Source organism: Melanotaenia boesemani, chromosome 6 (assembly GCF_017639745.1).
Source record: "Melanotaenia boesemani isolate fMelBoe1 chromosome 6, fMelBoe1.pri, whole genome shotgun sequence".
Lineage (NCBI taxonomy): Eukaryota > Metazoa > Chordata > Actinopteri > Atheriniformes > Melanotaeniidae > Melanotaenia > Melanotaenia boesemani.
The window spans coordinates 35,656,001-35,676,291 of record NC_055687.1 but is presented as its reverse complement, the minus strand read 5'-3'; the positions used below and the strand labels follow the sequence as shown (position 1 = coordinate 35,676,291).

General features: G+C 41.2%; 1 protein-coding gene across 3 annotated transcripts in view; it reads right to left on the bottom strand.

Moving 5' to 3' along the window:
- Positions 1–20,291, bottom strand: part of ascc3 (activating signal cointegrator 1 complex subunit 3) — a 193,878-nt gene that overhangs the window by 132,831 nt on the left and 40,756 nt on the right. For all 3 annotated transcript variants that reach the window (XM_041987327.1, XM_041987328.1, XM_041987330.1), the window contains exons 6-8: positions 10,059–10,260; positions 9,003–9,138; positions 5,894–6,019 (exon numbers count right to left, since the gene is read on the bottom strand). In XM_041987327.1, coding sequence (XP_041843261.1) covers positions 5,894–6,019; positions 9,003–9,138; positions 10,059–10,260 — 464 coding nt within the window. The remainder of the gene's footprint in view (positions 1–5,893; positions 6,020–9,002; positions 9,139–10,058; positions 10,261–20,291) is intronic.

The following is a 20,291-nucleotide window of genomic DNA, read 5'->3' as shown; positions in this document are numbered from 1 at the left end:
AAAGCAGCATGAAGCCAGAACATCACCTGGACATTTACTGGACTCCACCTCTTCTAAAAATCCTCCACTGCTTCTTCAATGGTGTCTTTGCTCATGGCTAAATCGAGAAAAACACCTTCACCATCTCCGAGGACTTCCTCCAGAGACGATGATGATCTGGGTCTGCTGCAGGACAGATGAAACGAGAACACACCTTGCTGAACAAGTTGTGGAAAAAGCTGGATGAATCCACAGATGTGAGTGGAGTGAATACACTTTTGTTCTTGGGATAATAATAATAAAGGATTAGATTTCTGTAACGCTTTACATTCCTCATTCATACCTGCTGATGAGCTGCATGTGTAGCTACTCAACGACAGATAACTGGAGTAGTGGGAATGGAACCACCAACCTTCCGATTACTGCACGACCCACTTAAGTATAAATACTAGCAACAGACCACATTTTTTCAAATCCAGTACAAGTACTTACATTTGAGTACTGTCTGATACAGAGTACCGATATGAGTACTGATAAACGGCATCACAGCGGACGGTGAGCAGCGTGGACCAGTACGCCAGCTGTGACGACTGACTGGTTAACTGTGTGATGGGTCATCCTGCAGCATCCTCTAAATGTACGGCTGGAAAACTGTCAGAAACCTCTTAAAAAAGGAGGATAACGTGGGTTTTGGTGGATTCTGTGCCTAAAATCAGCTTTTCTCACAGAGATAATGACAAATTCAGATTTTTAATTCAGCACCAGCATTAACTTTATTTCTGGACACCTGATGATAAAAATCCTCCATTATTCCTTTTATTAGTGTGTTTTTTCAATCGGGTTGTGTAGAAAGTAGAAGTATAGAAACACTTTTATGAATACAGAGAGCGAGTACATGTGGTGGAACGGGAGATTCTCATCATGGATGTGTTTCCAGCAGCTTGTTCCGTCTATGCCACCTTAAATTACGGTAGTTCTGGAGGGGAAAGTGTGACATTTCAAGATGGATAACTGACTGGTACTAGCATCACCATCATCATCATCTATGGATGGAGATGTAAATATCTTCCTCGCAGCCTATTGGAGAGGAAGTGTCTGTCATTAGACCAGAACAGGACGTATCAGGAGGAAGTAACCAGACAATATTTATACTATAGCTCCCCTGTCTCTACTAAGCAGCAGAGTTCTCTGCTTTCCTTAATCCTTTACCCCCTACAGACAGTTTCCCTGTGAGAACGTGTCATTTGTCAGGTGGGATGAAACCCTGAGTGGATTCCTTTCAATACGTAGTCTAGTTAATAGGCGGTGCAGTTGTTTTTCAGTGCTGCTGTCTATACGTGAGTCACAGAGTCCATCAGCAAGTAGAAGTCATCATTTCTGTGCATGTGGGATCCATCAGTACTACTAAAGAGTGGCACTTCCTCTCACAACACACTCAGTAACATATCTATTTGGATGAATTAGGAGGGCTTTTACCACAGTGGCAGGAGCGGCATGCCTGCATCCTGATTCATTAGTTAAAAAGCACCCTAATAAATTCGCCACTTTTAATGTTTTGCAGTCCTATTAAAGGCACAGCGAGGCTCGCACAGCCCTGTTTCCCATTACAGCTTTCAATAAACGACAATCAGCACTCAGTCTAAACGAGGAGGAGGGGGAGCATCAGACTTTTCAGACTGCCTTTCAAAGCCCTCCTCGCAGCACATAAAGACTTATTAGGTATTGTGTGCAGGCGCTTTAGAGGAGTGAGGCACTTTGTTCCAGAGTTGCCCGGGCTTAAGATAATGAATAGAGTCACTACTTGACTGCAGATAATTCACATCACTCAGCAGAAGAGGATCCATATCAGTCTATATCGGTTACACGGGGACATTCAAATATGAGCGAGCTGGGGAGAAACTGTGGAGGAAGAAACAGAGATAAGCCTTTTACAAAGTGAAAGAAGACGCATACTCAGCCTCCTCGTTCCCCCTCCCCCTCCACTCATCTGCAACCCGGAAATCCTTCACAGCTAAATATTTAGAAAATGCCCCAGATCATAAAATGTACCTGGAGGGAGGAAGATGGAGGAGAGAGGAGGGTTTCAAGCAGAGCTATAAGCAAGAATACAACAGTGCATTCTCGGGGGGGGGCATTATTCTTTTTTTTTTTTATGCTCATCTTACAGGAATGATAAACTGAAACGACAGCTGCAACTAAACACTGGTCAGATGATGCAGCTCCTCTTTAACCAGCAGCAGTTTAAAATGACACTCTGAAGCAAGGTCATCTTCCTCTTCTAAATGCCTTCACCCTCTCCTCCTCTGTCCTCGCGGTGGGGAGGGACGGAAACTAAGACATGAGGAGAGGAGGAATCTGGGGGACGGGAGAAGGAGGAATCTGGGGGACGGGAGAAGGAGGAATCTGGGGGACGGGAGAAGGAGGAATCTGGGGGACGGGAGAAGGAGGAATCTGGGGGATGGGAGAAGGAGACGGGCAAAGGCTGCTTCTGTTCACACTGTCTGCAAGAAAAGGAAATCTGACCATCAATCACACATCAGCCACGTGTGACTGACCACAAACTAATTTTATTTTTTAAAAAGCTAATGAAACTGTAAAACTGGTCATTTCTCTTTGTATTACAACCCAGATCCCAGTAAGTTGTTTCTCTATGTAAAATGTAAATATAACAGAATCCAACGATTTCCAAATCTCATCAACTTTTAGAACATAAACAACATGTCTGATGAGACGTTTCACCATGTGATGGAAAATATGAGCTGATAGTGAATCTGATGCAGCAACACGTCTGGAAAAAGTTGGAACAGGAGCAACAAAAGGCTGGAAAAGTACCTGGTACAAACCAGAAACACCTTGAGGAGCATTTGACAACTAATCAGGTTACCTGGCAACAGGTCAGTAACGTGACTGGGTATAAAAGGAGCATTTCAGAGAGGCAGAGTCTCTCACATGGAAAGATGAACAGAGATTCACCAATCTGAGACAAACTGGCTCTAAAAGTGTGGAACAATTTCAATAAAAAATGTTCCTCAGACTTTGAAGATCCACCATCTACAGTGTAGAATATCATCACAAGATTCAAAGAATCAGGAGGAATCTCTGTGTGCATGGGACAAGGCTGGATGCTGGTGATCTTCTGCAGTAAAAGCAGACATGATTCTCTACTGGAAACCACTGCATGGACTCAGGAAGACTTCCAGAAACCACTGTCTGTGAACACAGTTCACCCTGAAACCCACAAATGCAGGTTAAAGCTCCATCATGCAGAGAAGAAGCCAGATGTGAACAAGATCCAGAACCAGCTTCTTCCGTCTTCTCTGGACCAAAGCTCATTTAAAATGTTTGAGGCAAAGTGGAAACCTGGATGAAGATGTGAACTAGTTTGTGGAAAGCATGGACGGCGTGTCCTGCAGACTAAAGAGGAGAGGGAGCATCCAGCTTGTTATCAGTGGACAGGTGAAAAACTGCATCTCTGATGAGGCTGCATTAGTGCCTATGACGTGGGCAGCTTCCACATCTGTGAAGCTCCATCAATGCTGAAAAGTACATGGAGGTTTTAGAGCAACATCTGCTCCCATCCAGACAACGTCTCTTTCAGGGAAGACCTTGCAGATTTCAGCAAGACGATGCTGAACCACATCCTGCATCCATCACAGCAGCATGGCTTCACAGGAGAAGAGTCCGGCTGCTGAACTGGCCTGCCTGCAGTCCAGACCTTTCACCAGTACACAACATCTGGAGCATCATGGAAGCAGAAATCCAGCAACCAAGGTCCAGGTCTGTAGAGCAGCTAGAATCCTGCATCAGACCAGAATGAGACAACATTCCTCTCCTAAAACTCCAGCAACTGGTCTCCTCACTTCCCAGATGTTTCCACATAGTTGTTAAAAGAAGAGGGGATGCTCCACCATGCTGAACATCAGCTGTGTTACTAGAGATGCTGAGTGTTGAAAAATAGACAGAGAAAGTGGAGCTGTAGCAGAAGTCGAAATTTAACATGATGACGTATCTGTTGTCTGGAGATACTTCGATTTTAAAAGGTTGGACGTGGAATAAACTACTAGCTACTGACAATCTGCAGCAAACATGCTTTGCACAACCAAGAACGTCTGAAACAAGGATCAGCTCCCTCCTCATTGTCAGGTAAAACTGAAAAAGATGGAGGACACTTGAGTCAGAGGTTTAGACGTGTTTACTAGCAGTACCGACCTAGACTAAAAAGGAAAATGTGAATGGAGATAACCGGCATCATAATCCATACAAACAAAGACCTGGTTCACAGACATGAGCAAGACATGTTTGTTTTTGTACGAATCACTAATATTCTGACTCCAGTTGAGGCTTTCACCTTCCAACACTGTAAACATCAACAAGCAAGAAGAAAAGAGCAAAAAGAGATGTCACAGACGTGGCGTCCATATTTACAGTCTTCTGTTTGTAGAATACTGCGGACACACCGCTGTAACTAATGAAGAAATTAGTAGCCGAGTCCTCAAAGACAACCATGATGAGGATTGAAAGTGACATGCATCGAAGTAACCTCACCACGCGCAGTGCACACACACACACACACCTGAGTCTCCATCATTAAGCGTGAAAACAACAAGAGCAATAGTGTAGATGTGATTAAACTATTCATTTATCAATTTGGCACGGCACAGGACACATGCACACTCATCCACACACACGGCAGATCTGAATCCTTTTTATGACGACGTCCATTAGCATGAGTGACAGGTGGATTAGTAGAGGTGAGCGGTTATAGTGGACTCCTGAAGTGTGACAAAATGCATCAGGTGTTCTCTTTCAGTGTCTTCGTAAACAAAAGGCCAAACTCAGAGAAGAGGGGCTGACCTTTAAAACGACTGCAGCGATGTGGTAATGATGGATTACAAAGCCGACTCCAGCAGACAGGATTGCTGCAAAGCCTTTAAAACACAATGATGTGTGGACTGTACTGGAGTCCACCTCTTCCCAGTGGACCAGACCTAACTGAAACCCTGGTTTCCCATCCTGCTGCTGTCTAGCACAACAGCGTTTGGAGGTAAACCCTTCCGGAGGCATTGGGGGAGGGGGTGTATGTACCAGTGCAGGTTTGGGTTTGTCAGTCAAGGTGTCAGTCAGACTGACATGTCATTGTGTTGGCTGACAGCTGGCTGAGAGCTACAGCATTCCCATCAAGAAGGAACATCACTCAGCCGGACTCTGCAGGCCCTCTCTCTGTTTACCCGGATAAAGGATAACAGGGACTTTAAACACAGCACTCAGACACAACGTTAAAACTACTGCCAGCTGAAGTGAATGACATCGATTTTCTCCTTAAAGTGCAATGTTTTGCTGGAAAACCTTGGTTTGGGATATTAAAGTGGACTGTACGTACAGCACTAACCTGAAAAATCATGGCAGCAGCAGCAACACAGGCTGCATCCTGCAGGAAGATCAACGTTGTTCGACACACAGTCTCTACATCTGCTGCAGCCACATGCAACAAGCCTGATGTTCCTCCATTTATACTGCTGTGAGCCAAACCCGAAGAGCTTCGTTCAATGGCCTCAGTCAGATTATGAGGTTGAAATGATGTAAAATGAATGTATCAATAGATACAGCAGCATAAAGACAGCAGAGCAACATGAGGGAAGCGTGGTCAGGAATGAAAAAGATCACTGGCTTCATGTTAAAGGGGGATCAGACTGACGGAGGTCTGGACAGAGCATTGCTGAAAATGTTCTTCAGTAGGTTCAGCTCAGTCATTGACCTTAATACAACCTCATCTCCCTCCACATCAGGACATACTGAGACATCCTCGGTCTCCACCTCTAGCCTGTCTGTCTCCTGCAGTCAGGTGTAGATCAGAAATGTCACTGAGACACAGAGTCAGTAGGAAATCCAAACAAAAACACACATCAGCACCAACCTCATCCAGTTCAGAGATGTAGACGGGCTTCTCTTCGAATCCAATAGGCATGGGATCATTGGGTGGGATCTCCACTTCCTCATACATCTTGTTGTTCTGCCTGCGGATTCCTTCAGGCAGAAGCATCTGAACATCACACAGAAAAAAAAATTAACTCAGACATTTAACGTGACCTCAAACACGTTAAGTCACAGAACTTCATGTGGAAGTTTAGTCTGTACTTGTTTTGGACATAATATGAGGATAAAATGATGTTCCAGTTTGACCAATCTACAGAAAACTGTGTAATCTTCATAATCCAGCAATGAATGAAGATTCTACAGTCATTTAGCAGACACTACAGATGCTATATAAGACTCTCTCTCTCTCTCTCTCTCTCTCTCTATATATATATATATATATATATAACACTAAAATAACATCCTAGATCTGAATGAATGAAATATTCTCATTAAACACTTCATTCTTTACATAGCTGAATATTCTGAGAACAAAATCACACAAAATTATCAATGGGAATCAAATTTATTAACCCATGGAGGTCTGGATTTGGAGTCACACTCAAAATTAAAGTGTAAAAACACACTACAGGCTGATCCAATTTTGATTTAACGTCCTTAAAACAAGTCACAATGAGGCTCAGTAGTGTGTGTGCCTGTAGGACCTCCCTACAACGCCTGGGCATGCTCCAACTCCTGGACAGTCTGTGGTCAACGTGGTGTTGGTGGATGGAGCGAGACATGATGTCCCAGATGTGCTCAATTGGATTCAGGTCTGGGGAACGGGCGGCCAGTCCATAGCATCAATGCCTTCATCTTGCAGGAACTGCTGACCCACTCCAGCCACATAAGGTCCAGCATTGTCTTGCATTAGGAGGAACCCAGGGCCAACCACACCAGCATGTGGTCTCACAAGGGGTCTGAGGATCTCATCTCGGTACCTAATGGCAGTCAGGCTACCTCTGGCGAGCACGTGGAGGGCTGTGCGGCCCCCCAAAGAAATGCCACCCTACACCATTACTGACCCACTGCCAAACCGGTCATGCTGGAGGACGTTGCAGGCAGCAGAACGTTCTCCACGGCGTCTCCAGCCTCCGTCACGTCTGTTACATGTGCTCAGTGTGAACCTGCTTTCATCTGTGAAGAGCACAGGGCGCCAGTGGCCAAGTTGACGATCTTGGTGTTCTCTGGCCAATTGTCTTACACGGTGTTGGGCTGTAAGCACAACCCCCACCCGTGGACGTCGGGTCCTCTTACCACCCTCATGGAGTCTGTTTCTGACCGTTTGAGCAGACACATGCACATTTGTGGCCTGCTGGAGGTCATGTTGCAGGGCTCTGGCAGTGCTCCTCCTGTTCCTCCTTGTACAAAGGTGGAGGTAGCGGTCCTGCTGCTGGGTTGTTGCTCTCTTACAGCCTCCTCCACGTCTCCTGATGTACTGGCCTGTCTCCTGGTAGCGCCTCCATGCTCTGGACACTACGCTGACAGCAAACCTTCTTGCCACAGCTCGCATTGATGTACCATCCTGGTTGAGCTGCACTATCTGAGCCACTTGTGTGGGTTGTAGACTCCGTCTCATGCATATACGTATGTACAAATAAATTTGCCTTGCCTTATGAAAGATGAATCAGTTTGTTAAAGACATGCTTTGAAGCAGTTTCAGGTATGAAAGTAGGAGCAGCCTGAACTAACCAGGAAGTCATGATGCTGTGAACACAACCGTCAAACTTTTGACCAATCACAGTGTGCCAGCTGACATACATTCGTCAGGTTTACTTCCTGTTTCTGATTATGATCATGTAGACGTGTGAAAAACGTGCTGAATTTGTTGTCTTAATCACCGTAGAGGAGTGTTCCACCTCAGTGTTGCAGCGCTACTAAATAGCTTACCTCCCCTTTCATGCAGAGCTCTGGGAAAGTGTCGTGCACGCTCCTTGGAGGTGATTCCAGATGACAAAGGCTTCACATTTCTCAGATGTTTCTCAAATGTTTTACAGCACTGAATGAAACACTAACCATTACAGAACATTTTTGGTGGGAAACAAGGTGTGCCATCAGTGCTGCATTTATTAAAATTCTTAACTAAAGAAAGACTTTTTAAATTTTTAACATTTTAAAAGAACATATATCAAACATATTAAATGAGATCTATCCATGATTAAATTCATATCAAGCTTTTTCTCATCAGTAAAATCTCATTGTTTTCATGGAAAATGTGGTAACAACATTAAAGACGTTTTCTCCTGCTGTTTCATCTCTGGTTTCATCGAGCTGGATTGAAAACGAGTCTCCAAGTTTTTCTACAACTTGTTCAACAAGGTCTGTTCCCATTTCATCTGTCCTGCAGCAGACTGCGTCATCAGACCCAGATCATCGTCGTCTTTGGAGGAGGTCCTCGGAGATGCTGATGGTTTTGCTGGCTTTAGCCACGAGCAAAGACACAGTAGAAGAAGTCTAAATGCCAGCCGATGTTTCTGGTAAGAAGCTGTGGAGATGTTGGTTTCATGCTGCTGTTGGCTATTTTCTACGCAAATCACCAACGTTATGTCCGATAAAACTTTTTAACCGAATTTATTCTTTGATTCTGGACTCGGCTTTCAGCCTTGATGATGTTATCTGGTTTGAGCCAGAATGAGTCAAACATCCAGGTATGCAGCTGACCTGGGTTTGTTAGGATTAAATAAACTGAATAACCTCTGGGAGTGTCTCCAAGTACCCCAAAGGGTACATGCACCCCTATTTGAGGACCACAGCGCTGGACACATCTTTGTTGCATTGCTGCCATCACAGCTGATTAATAACCAAGTCTTATCTCTCTATCACACACCCACATGTTCATAATTAGAAACAGGAAGTGAAGTTGATGATTTATGTGTATCAGGTGACAAAGTGGAGTGATGTGATTGGTCAGGGGGCATTGACATTGTGGTGATTGGACATAATTTACATTAATAGTTTTAATCCGAGCATTTTGAATTCCTGGGGCAACTGAAAACGAACCAAAAGAAGAATCATGAATCACATCAAAAAAGCATCAAAGCTCCTTTTTGAGCATTAATTCTGCAGTGAACACCTAAAGTTAGAGTGTGAATCAGCTGCTTGAGTCTCACCCTGGCTCCTCCAACAAACGCCGGTGCCTTGGTTGCTTCTGCATAGCTGTCGTAGACATTAGGATATCGGACACGTTCGTACACCCGTTCCCTGCAGAAGACAGGCTCGTAGCGTGCAGTCAGCAGGGCGTGCTCTCTGTACCAACACAGGAAGAACGGGTCACATCAGACATACTGAAACAGCATTATTTTCTTGTTGTTTGTGGTTTTTTCAGTTTGTCCTCCCATAAGTGCTCCTGATGATTGTCTGCTTTGTTTTCTTACAGGATGACTCGTGTTTAGTTTTATTACAGGTGTTGCGGCTGGTTGCCTGGTTTTCTGTTTGGGTTTGACTGTACAGCTGTTCTCTTTTTTTGTATGTTTGTGTCTTTTTCTTTTCTCTTCACCGACATTAATGTGTAATTCAGCTGTAAACACATTTAAAAATGAAGAATAAAATGTAGATATTAAGGGGAACAGCAATGCTTAGTTTCCTTTATTTCCATAAAATTCCTCTTGGCAAAGCAAATTTGATCAACAAAACACGGACCACAGTTCTGCTGACATAATGCTGGACAGGACAAGTTAAATATAAAAGTAAATAAATACATGAAGTTGTTGTTTCAATGAGCTTTCAAAGAACAAAACTGAGGAGGTCTTTTTAACCCAGATGTGAACCATCCTCCATTTTCAGGCTTTAAAAATGAATAAGAGGGTTGATGGATGATTCAAAGGAGGAGGAAGACGTGAGGCATTATGTTCCTCCCTAACGTGGCTTACCTCTCCACTAATCTTTTCTTTCACACTGCACTGGATTTGGCCATGCTAAGTTTTTAATTAAACAGATCACTGCTCTGTTTTTTTTTATCCTCTTATATTAAACTTTGTGAAGAAAAGATTTGACGGGCTGCAGATTGGCTGCGTTTGTCTTGCTCTTGTGTAGCTGGTGTTGGGCTGTTTTTTTCTTTTGGGCTGCAGTCACGTCATGAAAAATGCAGGAGCTTGCAGGGAAGGCTGCAGACCAGAGATGGACAGACAGAACAAAGACAAATAACACAAAAGGGAAGGATGATATACCGCTGGGCTCTCATCTCTCTTGGGTCAAAGGTCAAGCCGGCATCCGAGGAGTCGCCATCGTCAGTTCCTTTGCCTCTCTTCTTCTCTCTCTTTTCTTCTCGTCGGTACATTTTCATCATTTGTTTCTCCTTCTCTGACTGGATGGTGACCTGGCAGCCATAGGCAGGTTTGGTCACCTCACCGGTGACTTTTCTGCCGACATCTGAAGAGACAAACATGGAGTGCGTCAAAAAAAACAAAAGGAGGGGTGTCAACATGCGGCACAGGGCTAAAAACGGTCCACCAGATGATCCAATGTGGCCCGCAGGATAAAAGTGGTAAATGTGAAAACAACATAGAAGATATTAATTTTATTACTTTAATAAAAGTTACTTATATTTGAATTAAGGTGTCAAAAAAAAAGGTATATGTAAGTTAATGGTGGTAACTAATTCATGTAATTGGCTGACTCTATGGATGGGTTTGAGGATGTTGTAACACCCACGTTTTACTGGTGGGAGGGTTCAACACCCGCACTTTTCCTGCAGTTTTGTTCCGGTCGTCTCTGTGCATCTGCACAACGCAGCATGGCAGCCTCCTCTCCCCCCTCCCTCTGCTGTTAAAAAACATGACAGCTGTTGGTGATCAGCTGACCGTCTCTCTTGTTGCATTTGTTTATCCTTCAGCTGAGAAGAAGGAAACTAGCAGTTCAAGGTTCACATTGTTACATATTTACCCCCAAAGAATTGTTTATGGACACGCTAGCTAAAGTAAGCAACATTTATCAGTCTCATGTCAATCAGATCCATGTCATACAGCAACTCATCGATCACAGTGATCAGCTGATAGACAACAGTTACCTACCACTGATCTGTAACACCAAATAAAAAAGTTTCAGTAGCGTAAAAACTCCTATCAGTTCTAAACCGTCTTGTTTTATTCTATGAAGTCTAGAAATGGGCTGCAACGCAAAGCTGGAGAGAAAAAATGAAAAAAGTTATCTCTGCTGGCTGTGACTTCTACAGAGCTGTTTTAGCCTTCGAGTAAAAAGTGTAGATTGTCATGACAGAATATTCTGGCCTTCTTTCCACGTGCACATGCTGCTTCGCGTACGGTGGCAGCGTGCATGTGGCTGACACCACTGCGATGCGAAGAGAAGAATATTTCTACCTGGATGTTCTTCTGCCAGCAAACTGCAGAAAGCCCTTCGAGGTTTTCAGCGCACTTATCGCATTTCTGACAAAGTCCCGCATGACGTATAATCCAGCATCGATTCATTTCTGCATCCATGTTTACAGAATACTTCCACACATCTGATCCAGAATGACGGGAGTCTCAAACAGAACAACGAAATAAACGCGATGAGAACCACCTGTGGCCAGAATTATATATTTATTATTATTATATATAATTATATATTTCTTCTGTTCTTTACTTACTAAATATTGAAACTTGTTTTAATGAAAAATTGTGTAGAAAATTCAGGGACCAGCAGGTTTCATGATTTTATTTGACAGGTTTTATTTACTGAATATGCACATTTCAAAACAATTAAATGACCATCCTGGCTGTTATTTTGTTAAATGCATCTAATGTTTACAAAATAAAGATTTAGCACAAAGATCATTACAGTTTTAACCAGAAGGTGAAGTGTGAGGTGCACTCATGTTACTCATGTTTTTTAATTATGTTATTTATTAGGAATTTAATAGGAAAGACCAACTTCTGAGGGGACTGATGAGGAGGAGGAGCCATTATATGTGTCCTCCATTATAACCTGCAACTCCTAAACTGGGAGGTTTAAGAACTGTCAGAAATTTCATTTTTAATAAATGTTTCTAGGGAAAACAAAAAATGAGACTCGTTACTGTTATTGTCATTTTTATGATGTAAATTGAGGTAAAATCAGTACTGGATCCTAATATCAGCTCAGGAAAATCGGCAGTCTGTGTCGGCCATCGGCTCCAGAAAAAAATCTGTATTGTCATCGGCCCTAAAAATCCACATCAGTCAATCCCTAAAAGTTACTCTGATCATCATGGGAAACACCGGACTTTTCCCTTCCAGATACCTGGTTTTAAATGTTCGCTGGCTTTATAGATCCACTGTGATCTGGAAGTTGGAAGGCAGGTGGAAATAATTAAACCTGGAAAATAATAATATTAATATGTAACTAATATGTAATATGTATGTAATATGTAACTGTAAATAAAAAGAAATATATGTGTGTGTGTTGTATTTATGATATTTATATGTGTGGATCTCTTTACATAATATACATGTGATAAAATGATAAAAACAAAAATAGAATAAGTAAAATATGTAAACGATAAACAGGTAAAACAATTAAAACTTCACTTAATTTTATCAGTAAATTTTATTTTATTATCTTTTAAAGGGATAGTTTTAAAGGTCTTGATAACGTACACAGTGGAGAACATGTCTGTGGCTTGTACACGCTGAACACACCGTTTGATGATGCAGCGCTCGCTGCTGTCAGCTGCACATGCAGGTGGCATCTCATGGGTTAACGTTCCACACAGGAGCCTCTCTGTTTGAGACACAACAGCTCAATAAAAGGCAGAATTGCTCTTGAAAACAGATGAGATTTGATGATTGCACCATGGCCCGGGCTGATTGACTGAATGATTTCTTCTTTATCTGGTGGACTGGCTCTACCTGCTGCACAGCCCCCCATCGTTCCAACAGCTCCCCTCTTCCTGTCACTCTCGCCCTTCCTCCCATTACCTCTCCAACTCCCCACCCCTTTAACTCTGTCACCCTCTATGCACCAATTCCTCTGTCTAAACCATTCCCTATCATTTACTTTCTCTCTCCGTGGGAACTGCTGTGTCTTCTTTTGTGTCTCTAACCGAGATTGCCTCCAAATGTCCGGCAGTCTAGTTTCCACGAGCGATCATGGCACCATAATTGCATTAAAGTGCATCAACAACACAGATCAAGTTTGTTTACAAGCTGCTTTCAAGACATTTCCTAGTTTTTAAAACATTTGTCTTTAAAATAATGACCATATTTTCATGTCGACATATGGAGAATGTTTTAAGAATATATAAATACACAATTATTTTTAGAATCAATAATAAAATGTTTACAAAGAAACTGAGTAAACTAAGTTAATATTTGAAACTTTTACTCATCAGTTTTATGTAAATGTGTGTTAAGAGGCTGAGAGACAGATAATTGATAATAGCTATATATACACTGTCCACTCTATCAGTTTCATGACAATGAGCGAGATGTTGAGAGGGGGTCATGAAAGGATTTTCAGAGGTGATTACGACAGACTGCATCATTTGACGGCGACAGGTTACTTTACAGCGCCCAGTAAAGCTGACAGAAGTCCCTGTGCAGCCCACCAGTAAATTCTGAACCTCTCAAATCAATACAACAGGCTTAAAGCCTATTTTATTATTTAGCTAAATGAAATCAATGATATCAATCAAAGACAAAACAGGGACTTCATAAGCATAAGTGTCTCAAGTATAGAGAGGAATATATCCAATATGTATTCACATGCATCATTATCATTGAAGCACAACACCCTCAATGTGCAGTGTTAACTGAGGTGCTTGTACATTAGAGCTTAAAGCCTGTAAAAATACGAATGCACTTGAAAACCAAGCACCCCTCTCTGGAAGCTAAACCAGCAGATTTCTGTCCACTGAGAGAAACAACTGCAAATCTAAAAAGAGTAATAACCAACCAAACAATCCCAACCAAAGCTCAAAAGGCAGCATATGAGGTGGCATGTTTGACTGCACAGACAACAAAGTACACACAACCAGGAAAAACATGCTGCTATGGCTGAGTAGAACAATGCACGAGGAAAAACTGGCACAGGAGCTGGAAGCCTGTCTGATGGGACTGTATCCCAGCCCATCACAGACATGGCCCAGGACATCAAGTGTCAGCTGATTGACAGAGTGAAGAGAGGGAAATACTCTTTGCAATTAAATGAATCCACAGATGTCTCAAACTCTGCCCACCTGCTTGTTTTCATTAGATACAGTTTTGATGGAAAACCTATCAACGACATGCTGTTTTGCACCCTGCTGTAGAGTGAAATGCTCAGGTGAGGACATTTTCACAACACCTGACAACAAACTAAGAGAAGAGGGGCCGTCTTGAGATCAGTGTGTGCACAGAATGTGCTGCAGTCATTCTGGGGAAATACAAAGGACTAAGAGCCAGAGTCTTACAACTTGTACCCAACGTAAACTTCATGCGCTGTATTATCCACAGAAAAGTTCTTGCGAGTAAATTGCTGGACCGAGCTTAAAAGAGGTTCTGAGACTGCAATAAAAATTGTGAACCACATAAAATCACATCCTCCTAACATCATGCCGTTTGCCATGCCTTCACAACGAACTGGGATCGGAGCATCAGAGCCTGCTGTTCCACACAGAGGTCAGGTGGCTTTCACAGGGAAATGCTTGAGGTGGCATATTTCTGCTGGAGCACGGGTTTCAGCTGACTGACCCTGACTGGTTTACAAGGCTAGCGTAGCTGTCTTGAAGGTTGAGTGGAGTTATCCAAGGTGAAAAAAGCATGTCACTGAGTGATAAAACCCACGCATTCAAGAGGAAACCAGATCACTGGACTGCACAAGTTGAAGCAGGCAGGATTGAGGTTTCCCACTGGAGAAATTCATGGAAGAGAATAGTCTGAGTTTTAACACTGAAGAGGTCTGTCACTACCCACCTTCAAGCCCTCATGGAAAACCTTAACAGAAAAAGCTCCGGGAAAAAAATGACTGAATAAGATCACCATTCACTGTAACACACACAGGTCGTCTGTCGTCCAACATGAAGGACGCACTGGTTGAACGTGACCTCACCTCAAAGACGCCTTTTAATTCAAAGACTGTTCTGAGCTCTGGATTTCAGTTGAGAGACAACATCCAAAGCTATCCAGCATCCTAAGGCTCTCGTACTAATCTCTGGGGACTTGAGTCATGTAACTCTGGACAACACACTGGCTGATTGTCAACAGGACGTAGACTGTACCACCAGGGGGCAGAGGACTACAGACCTGATGTATGAAACGTGATGCATGCATACAGAGCCTCCCCCCTGCCTGCATTGAACGCATTCTGGTCCTGCTCAAGTCTCATTACACACCAAGAGTGAGGACACTACCAACATCCACACGCTCATTCAGGAAGTAGTCTTCTGAAGCCGAGCAGGTTCTTAAAGATGGTATCGAGAGCTTCTTAACTGTTTCCCTATTTTATCGTTGTTTTAACTGTTTTAACATTTTTAACTCCAGTGTTTCTTTATGGGGATCCTAAACTCTGGGAGTCAAGCCTGCTTGGTCTGCCCTCTGCAAACATGACTTGACTGGCTCCTGGTGTGAATGGGTCCCCCCAAAAAATGCCGTTTCCTCACAGCAGCGCCAAGCCAGAGACAGATATTAGGAGTTTGTGTGTGTGTGTGTGTGTGTGTGTGTGGATGGGTGAGGGGGGGTGGGTGGTAGGTGTTTAATCTGTCACATAACTGGGTGTGTAAATGGCTTATTGTTTTTGTTCTGTGATTTTCTTTTTTCATTTTAATATGCATTCATTTATACTATGTAAAGCACTTTGTGTTGCCTTTGCATGAAAAGCGCTTTATAAATAAAATTTGATTTGATTTGATTTGATCGAGACCACGGACTGGGAAGCACTGCAGAGGTCTCACAACTAGAACATGGAAATGGTCGACTGCACCACAGACTATATTAACTTCTGTATGGATGCTGTTGTTCCTATGAGATCTGTATGCTGCTTTGCTAACAACAAGCCCTGGATAACAAGTCACATAAAAAGCCTTCTGAACCAGAAGAAGAAGACATTTAAAGATGGTAGCTGTGTCCCAATTCAGGGTCTGCACACTTTTTTTTTTTTTTCTCATCAAAAAAAAACTTTATTGAAAGAATATTTTCAGTATATAAAATATACAAGACAATGGAAATATGTCCTTGACACAGCAGTAGTACAAATACATTCAACAATATAATCTCAAATATAATTTTTTTTTTTTTTTTTTTTAAATATGAAACGCTAGGGGGTGGAAGAGAAATAGTTAGGGGGAAAAATCCTGATTAAAACAGTTTATCTTGTCAAAGGCTGAAAAGGTTTTAATAGCTTTTGGATTCTTAGAGTCTTTAATTAAATAAATGTACTGCCTAAAATCCTGAATAAATGCAAGAAAAGAAGGTTGCCTTCTTGTATACTTGCATTTGTGGATATGAAACTTTGCCCATAATAAAATAAGGTTGATAATATATCTGTGCATAGCATTCACATGTTTTTGGACATTTTGAATTCCAAATAGTATGTCTTTCCAAAAAAGTACAAAACTCTCAACAATATTTTCTGCAACAAAAATACACAGATTCTGCCAGAATGACTGAACAATAGGGCAATACCAGAACAAATGTATAACAGATTCTGGAAGCATCTTACAAAAACCACAGTTCACATCAATGTCTAATTTAAATTTCTCTTTGAGATATTTTTTAGCTGGATAGATTCTATGAATAAGTTTAAAAGAAATTTCTTTTACTTTGTTAGTAATTAGGCATTGATTTGGTAGCCGCCAGGTTTCTCTCCACGATATGTCATCCATAAAACGGTTCCAAAAGGAAATTGCACTTGGTAATGTAGTCATGTTTGTCAGGAATAAGGATCTGATAGATCTATTGTTATTCTTAGAGTTCCCAGAAAAACACATACTACCAATGGGAGTGTGTAATGGAGAAAACAAGGACAGATGCTGAGTATGAACTCTTGGTTGACATCTAAATAGCATGCAAACTCCAGAGGGTATCGCACCAAACACTTTGGCATAATCTCCTGGAGTAACTTCTATATTATAGTCTAATGAGAAATCTTCATATGAAAATAACAGACCGCTGGAGTCGAAGAGCTGATCTACCAGAACAATATCATTACCAAACCAGTCTTCTAGAAAGAGAGATTTTCTTTTGTACAGAATGTCCTTGTTATTCCATATTAAATAATTATGTGGACTGAAATTGTGTTTGTAAATAAGAGTCCAAGACAAAAAAGCCTGGCGGTGAAAAGCTGACATTTTAACAGGGATTTTATCGATATTAAAATTACAAACAAGAAAGAAGTGGATACCTCCCAATTTAGATATAACATGAATAGGTATAGTATTCCAGATGGAAGTAGGGTTCCTGATCAATTGTTTTAGCCAATTTATTTTAAATGTACAATTCAAAGCATGGAAATCTAAAGCATTAAGACCACCATTTTCATAAGAGTTCATAAGAACAGTCTTTTTTATGTAATGTGTCTTATTTTTCCATATGAATTTAAAGAGTAATTTGTCGATCTCTTTTAGGAGCTTATCGTCAAGATGTAGAGCCAATGCTGTATAAGTGAGGCGAGAGATTCCTTCTGCTTTAGTTAACAATACCCTGCCTCTAAGAATGAATGAATGAATGAATGAATGAAAAATACTTTATTAATCCCAAAGGGAAATTCAATATTGTAGTAGTAGTAATTTTTTAGTAAAACAATCACATTAATTAATTAAGGGCTTTGTTCTTCAGCCTGATAGCTGCTGGAAGGAAGGATCTTCTGTATCTCTCTGTCTTGCATCGGACTTGAACAAGCCTCCCACTGAACACACTCTGTTGTTTCGTCACGGCGTTGTGTAGAGGGTGTGAAGGATCTTCCATTATCTTCGTCAGCTTGTACAGAATTCTTTTTTTGATGATCAACTCCAGCGGCTCCAGAGTTACTCCAAGCACAGAACCAGCTTTCTTGATCAGTTTGTTAATTCTTTTCAAGTCTCTGGTTCTGATGCCGCTGCCCCAGCAGATTGCTGCAAAGCTGATTGCACTTTCAACAACAGACCTGTAGAACATTTGCAACATTTTGGTGCAGACGTTAAAAGATCTCAGCTTCCTTAAGAAGTAGAGTCTGCTCTGACCTAGAGAAAGATCTCTTAGAAGCCATTGATTGAATTTCTTTTTAATTCTGTCTAATATTGGCATGAAGTTTAGATTCATTCTTGTTTGTTCATCCTTAGTAATTAATATTCCTAAATAAGAAACCTCTTCTTTAACAGGGATATTACAAAGGTCAGACAAGGAGCAGCCTTTGATAGCCATGAGTTCACATTTGTTAATATTCAGATGTAGCCCGGAGGCTTTGGAAAACATGTTGACTGCATCTATGGCAACTGAGATTTGGTCTTCATTTTTCAAAAACAATGTGGTGTCATCTGCCAATTGTGTAATGATCAAATCTCTACCAACAAAAGAGATGCCTTTTGCATTGCTTGATTTGATGTGGACTGACAAAAGTTGAGTGACCAACAGAAAGAGGTAAGGGGAGGTGGGGCAGCCTTGTCTAATACCGCGATGCAAGTTAAATCTTGGGGATGTACCACCCATCAGTTTAATACAGCTATTACTATTTTTATAAAGAGTTTTTACTGCTGCAGAGAAATAATTACCAAAGCCAAATTTGTCTAGGGATTGAAAAATAAACTCGTGTTCTACCGTATCAAAGGCTTTGTAAAAGTCCAAAAATAAAATGAACCCATTACTGTCAACTAGGTCTGAGTAATCCAAGATATCCAGAACTAGCCTTATATTATTTGTTATGTGTCTTTTTGCCATGAAACCAGATTGTGTTTCATCAATTATTGAGTCCAGGACCATCCTAATTCTTCTAGCTAAAATTAAAGCGAAGATTTTGTAGTCACTGTTGAGTAAGCAAATAGGACGCCAATTGTCAATCAATAAAAGGTCTTTTTTAGGCTTGGGAATTAGAGTAGTCAAACCTTGAGTCATAGTGGTAGGTAGCTGTTCTTTCTCCAAGGCTTCTGTGAATACTTCATAAAGGAAAGGAGCCAAATCATTAGAAAACATTTTATAAAATTCTGAAGTTAGACCGTCGGTACCTGGTGACTTATTATTTTTTAACAGATCAATTGCATTTTTAATCTCGTCTTTTAAAATAACTTTATCACATAATTCTGATTCATCTGTATTTATAGGTTGGACTGACAAAGATTTTAAAAATGTCTCAGATAAAGTCTGGCAAAAGTTAGAGCTGTATAGATTTTGGTAGAAATTGCTACAGTAACTGGAGATGTAATCCTCAGTAATAACCCCATTTATTTTAAGCCTGCTTATATTGTTATAACGTGAATTATGTTTTTCTAAATTAAAAAAATAATGCGAATTTTGTTCTCCTTTTTCGAGCCATTTGGATCTAGATCTTACAAAAGCTCCCTTTGCTTTTTGGATATATAAATTATCTAATTTTTCCTGCAAATTAATTAGCTCAGAATTTTCTTCCTCTTCTAATGTTTCCATTTGCCTGTTAGACAATTGGGTGATTCGAGATATGATATTTTCCTCTTCAAGTCTTTTAGACTTTGCTCTGAGGCTGCCAAATTTTCTTAAATATTTACCGATTTCAAATTTTAAAAGTTCCCAGTTGTTTCCAAATTGTTTGTCTATTCTGGCTTTGGACCAATAGTGAGAAATTAACCCTAAAATAACTCTTTTCACTTCATCAATTTGTAGCAAAGAACTATTAAGTTTCCAGAATACTGATTTGCCAATACATTTTGCAGAGACAGAGAGATTTATCTTAATATATATTGTTTTATGATCTGTAAGCGGAGTGGGCCATATGTTTACATCTATACTATCCTTGTTAAAATTCTCAGAAATTAGCCAAAAATCTAACCTTGATTGCTTTGAACCTGTTTTGTTGCTCCATGTAAAGGACCTATTGTTGGGATGCTTAAATCTCCAAATATCTATTAGACAGGGTCTGCACACTTCGAAGTGCGGATTCGTCGGCCACATACGTCATCGCGGTGCGCGAAGTACTGTCCCAGTTAACAGAATTTGAAGGACCCTCCGAATCCACCCTTCGAATCCGCACTTCGTTTGGCCTCAAACGAAGGATGCTGGTGATGCATCCTTCGCGGCCTCTTTTCTCCCACAATTCGTTGCGCACAGGACGGTGGCGAATCAGCAACCTCAGAAGAGTCGTATTAAGTTTAAATAAAGTTTTATTTTAAAAAAAGTTCGTTTTTTTAACTACACTTTAGTATAAACGTTACAAAACCAAGTACATTTAAAGCATGTTTGTTAAATGGTGACATTAAAATTCGGTAATATTTGATATTCAGTTACTTTTAACGGGTTAATGAAGTGTGTACCGGCTGGAAAACAACAGAGCCTCAAACCGTTTTT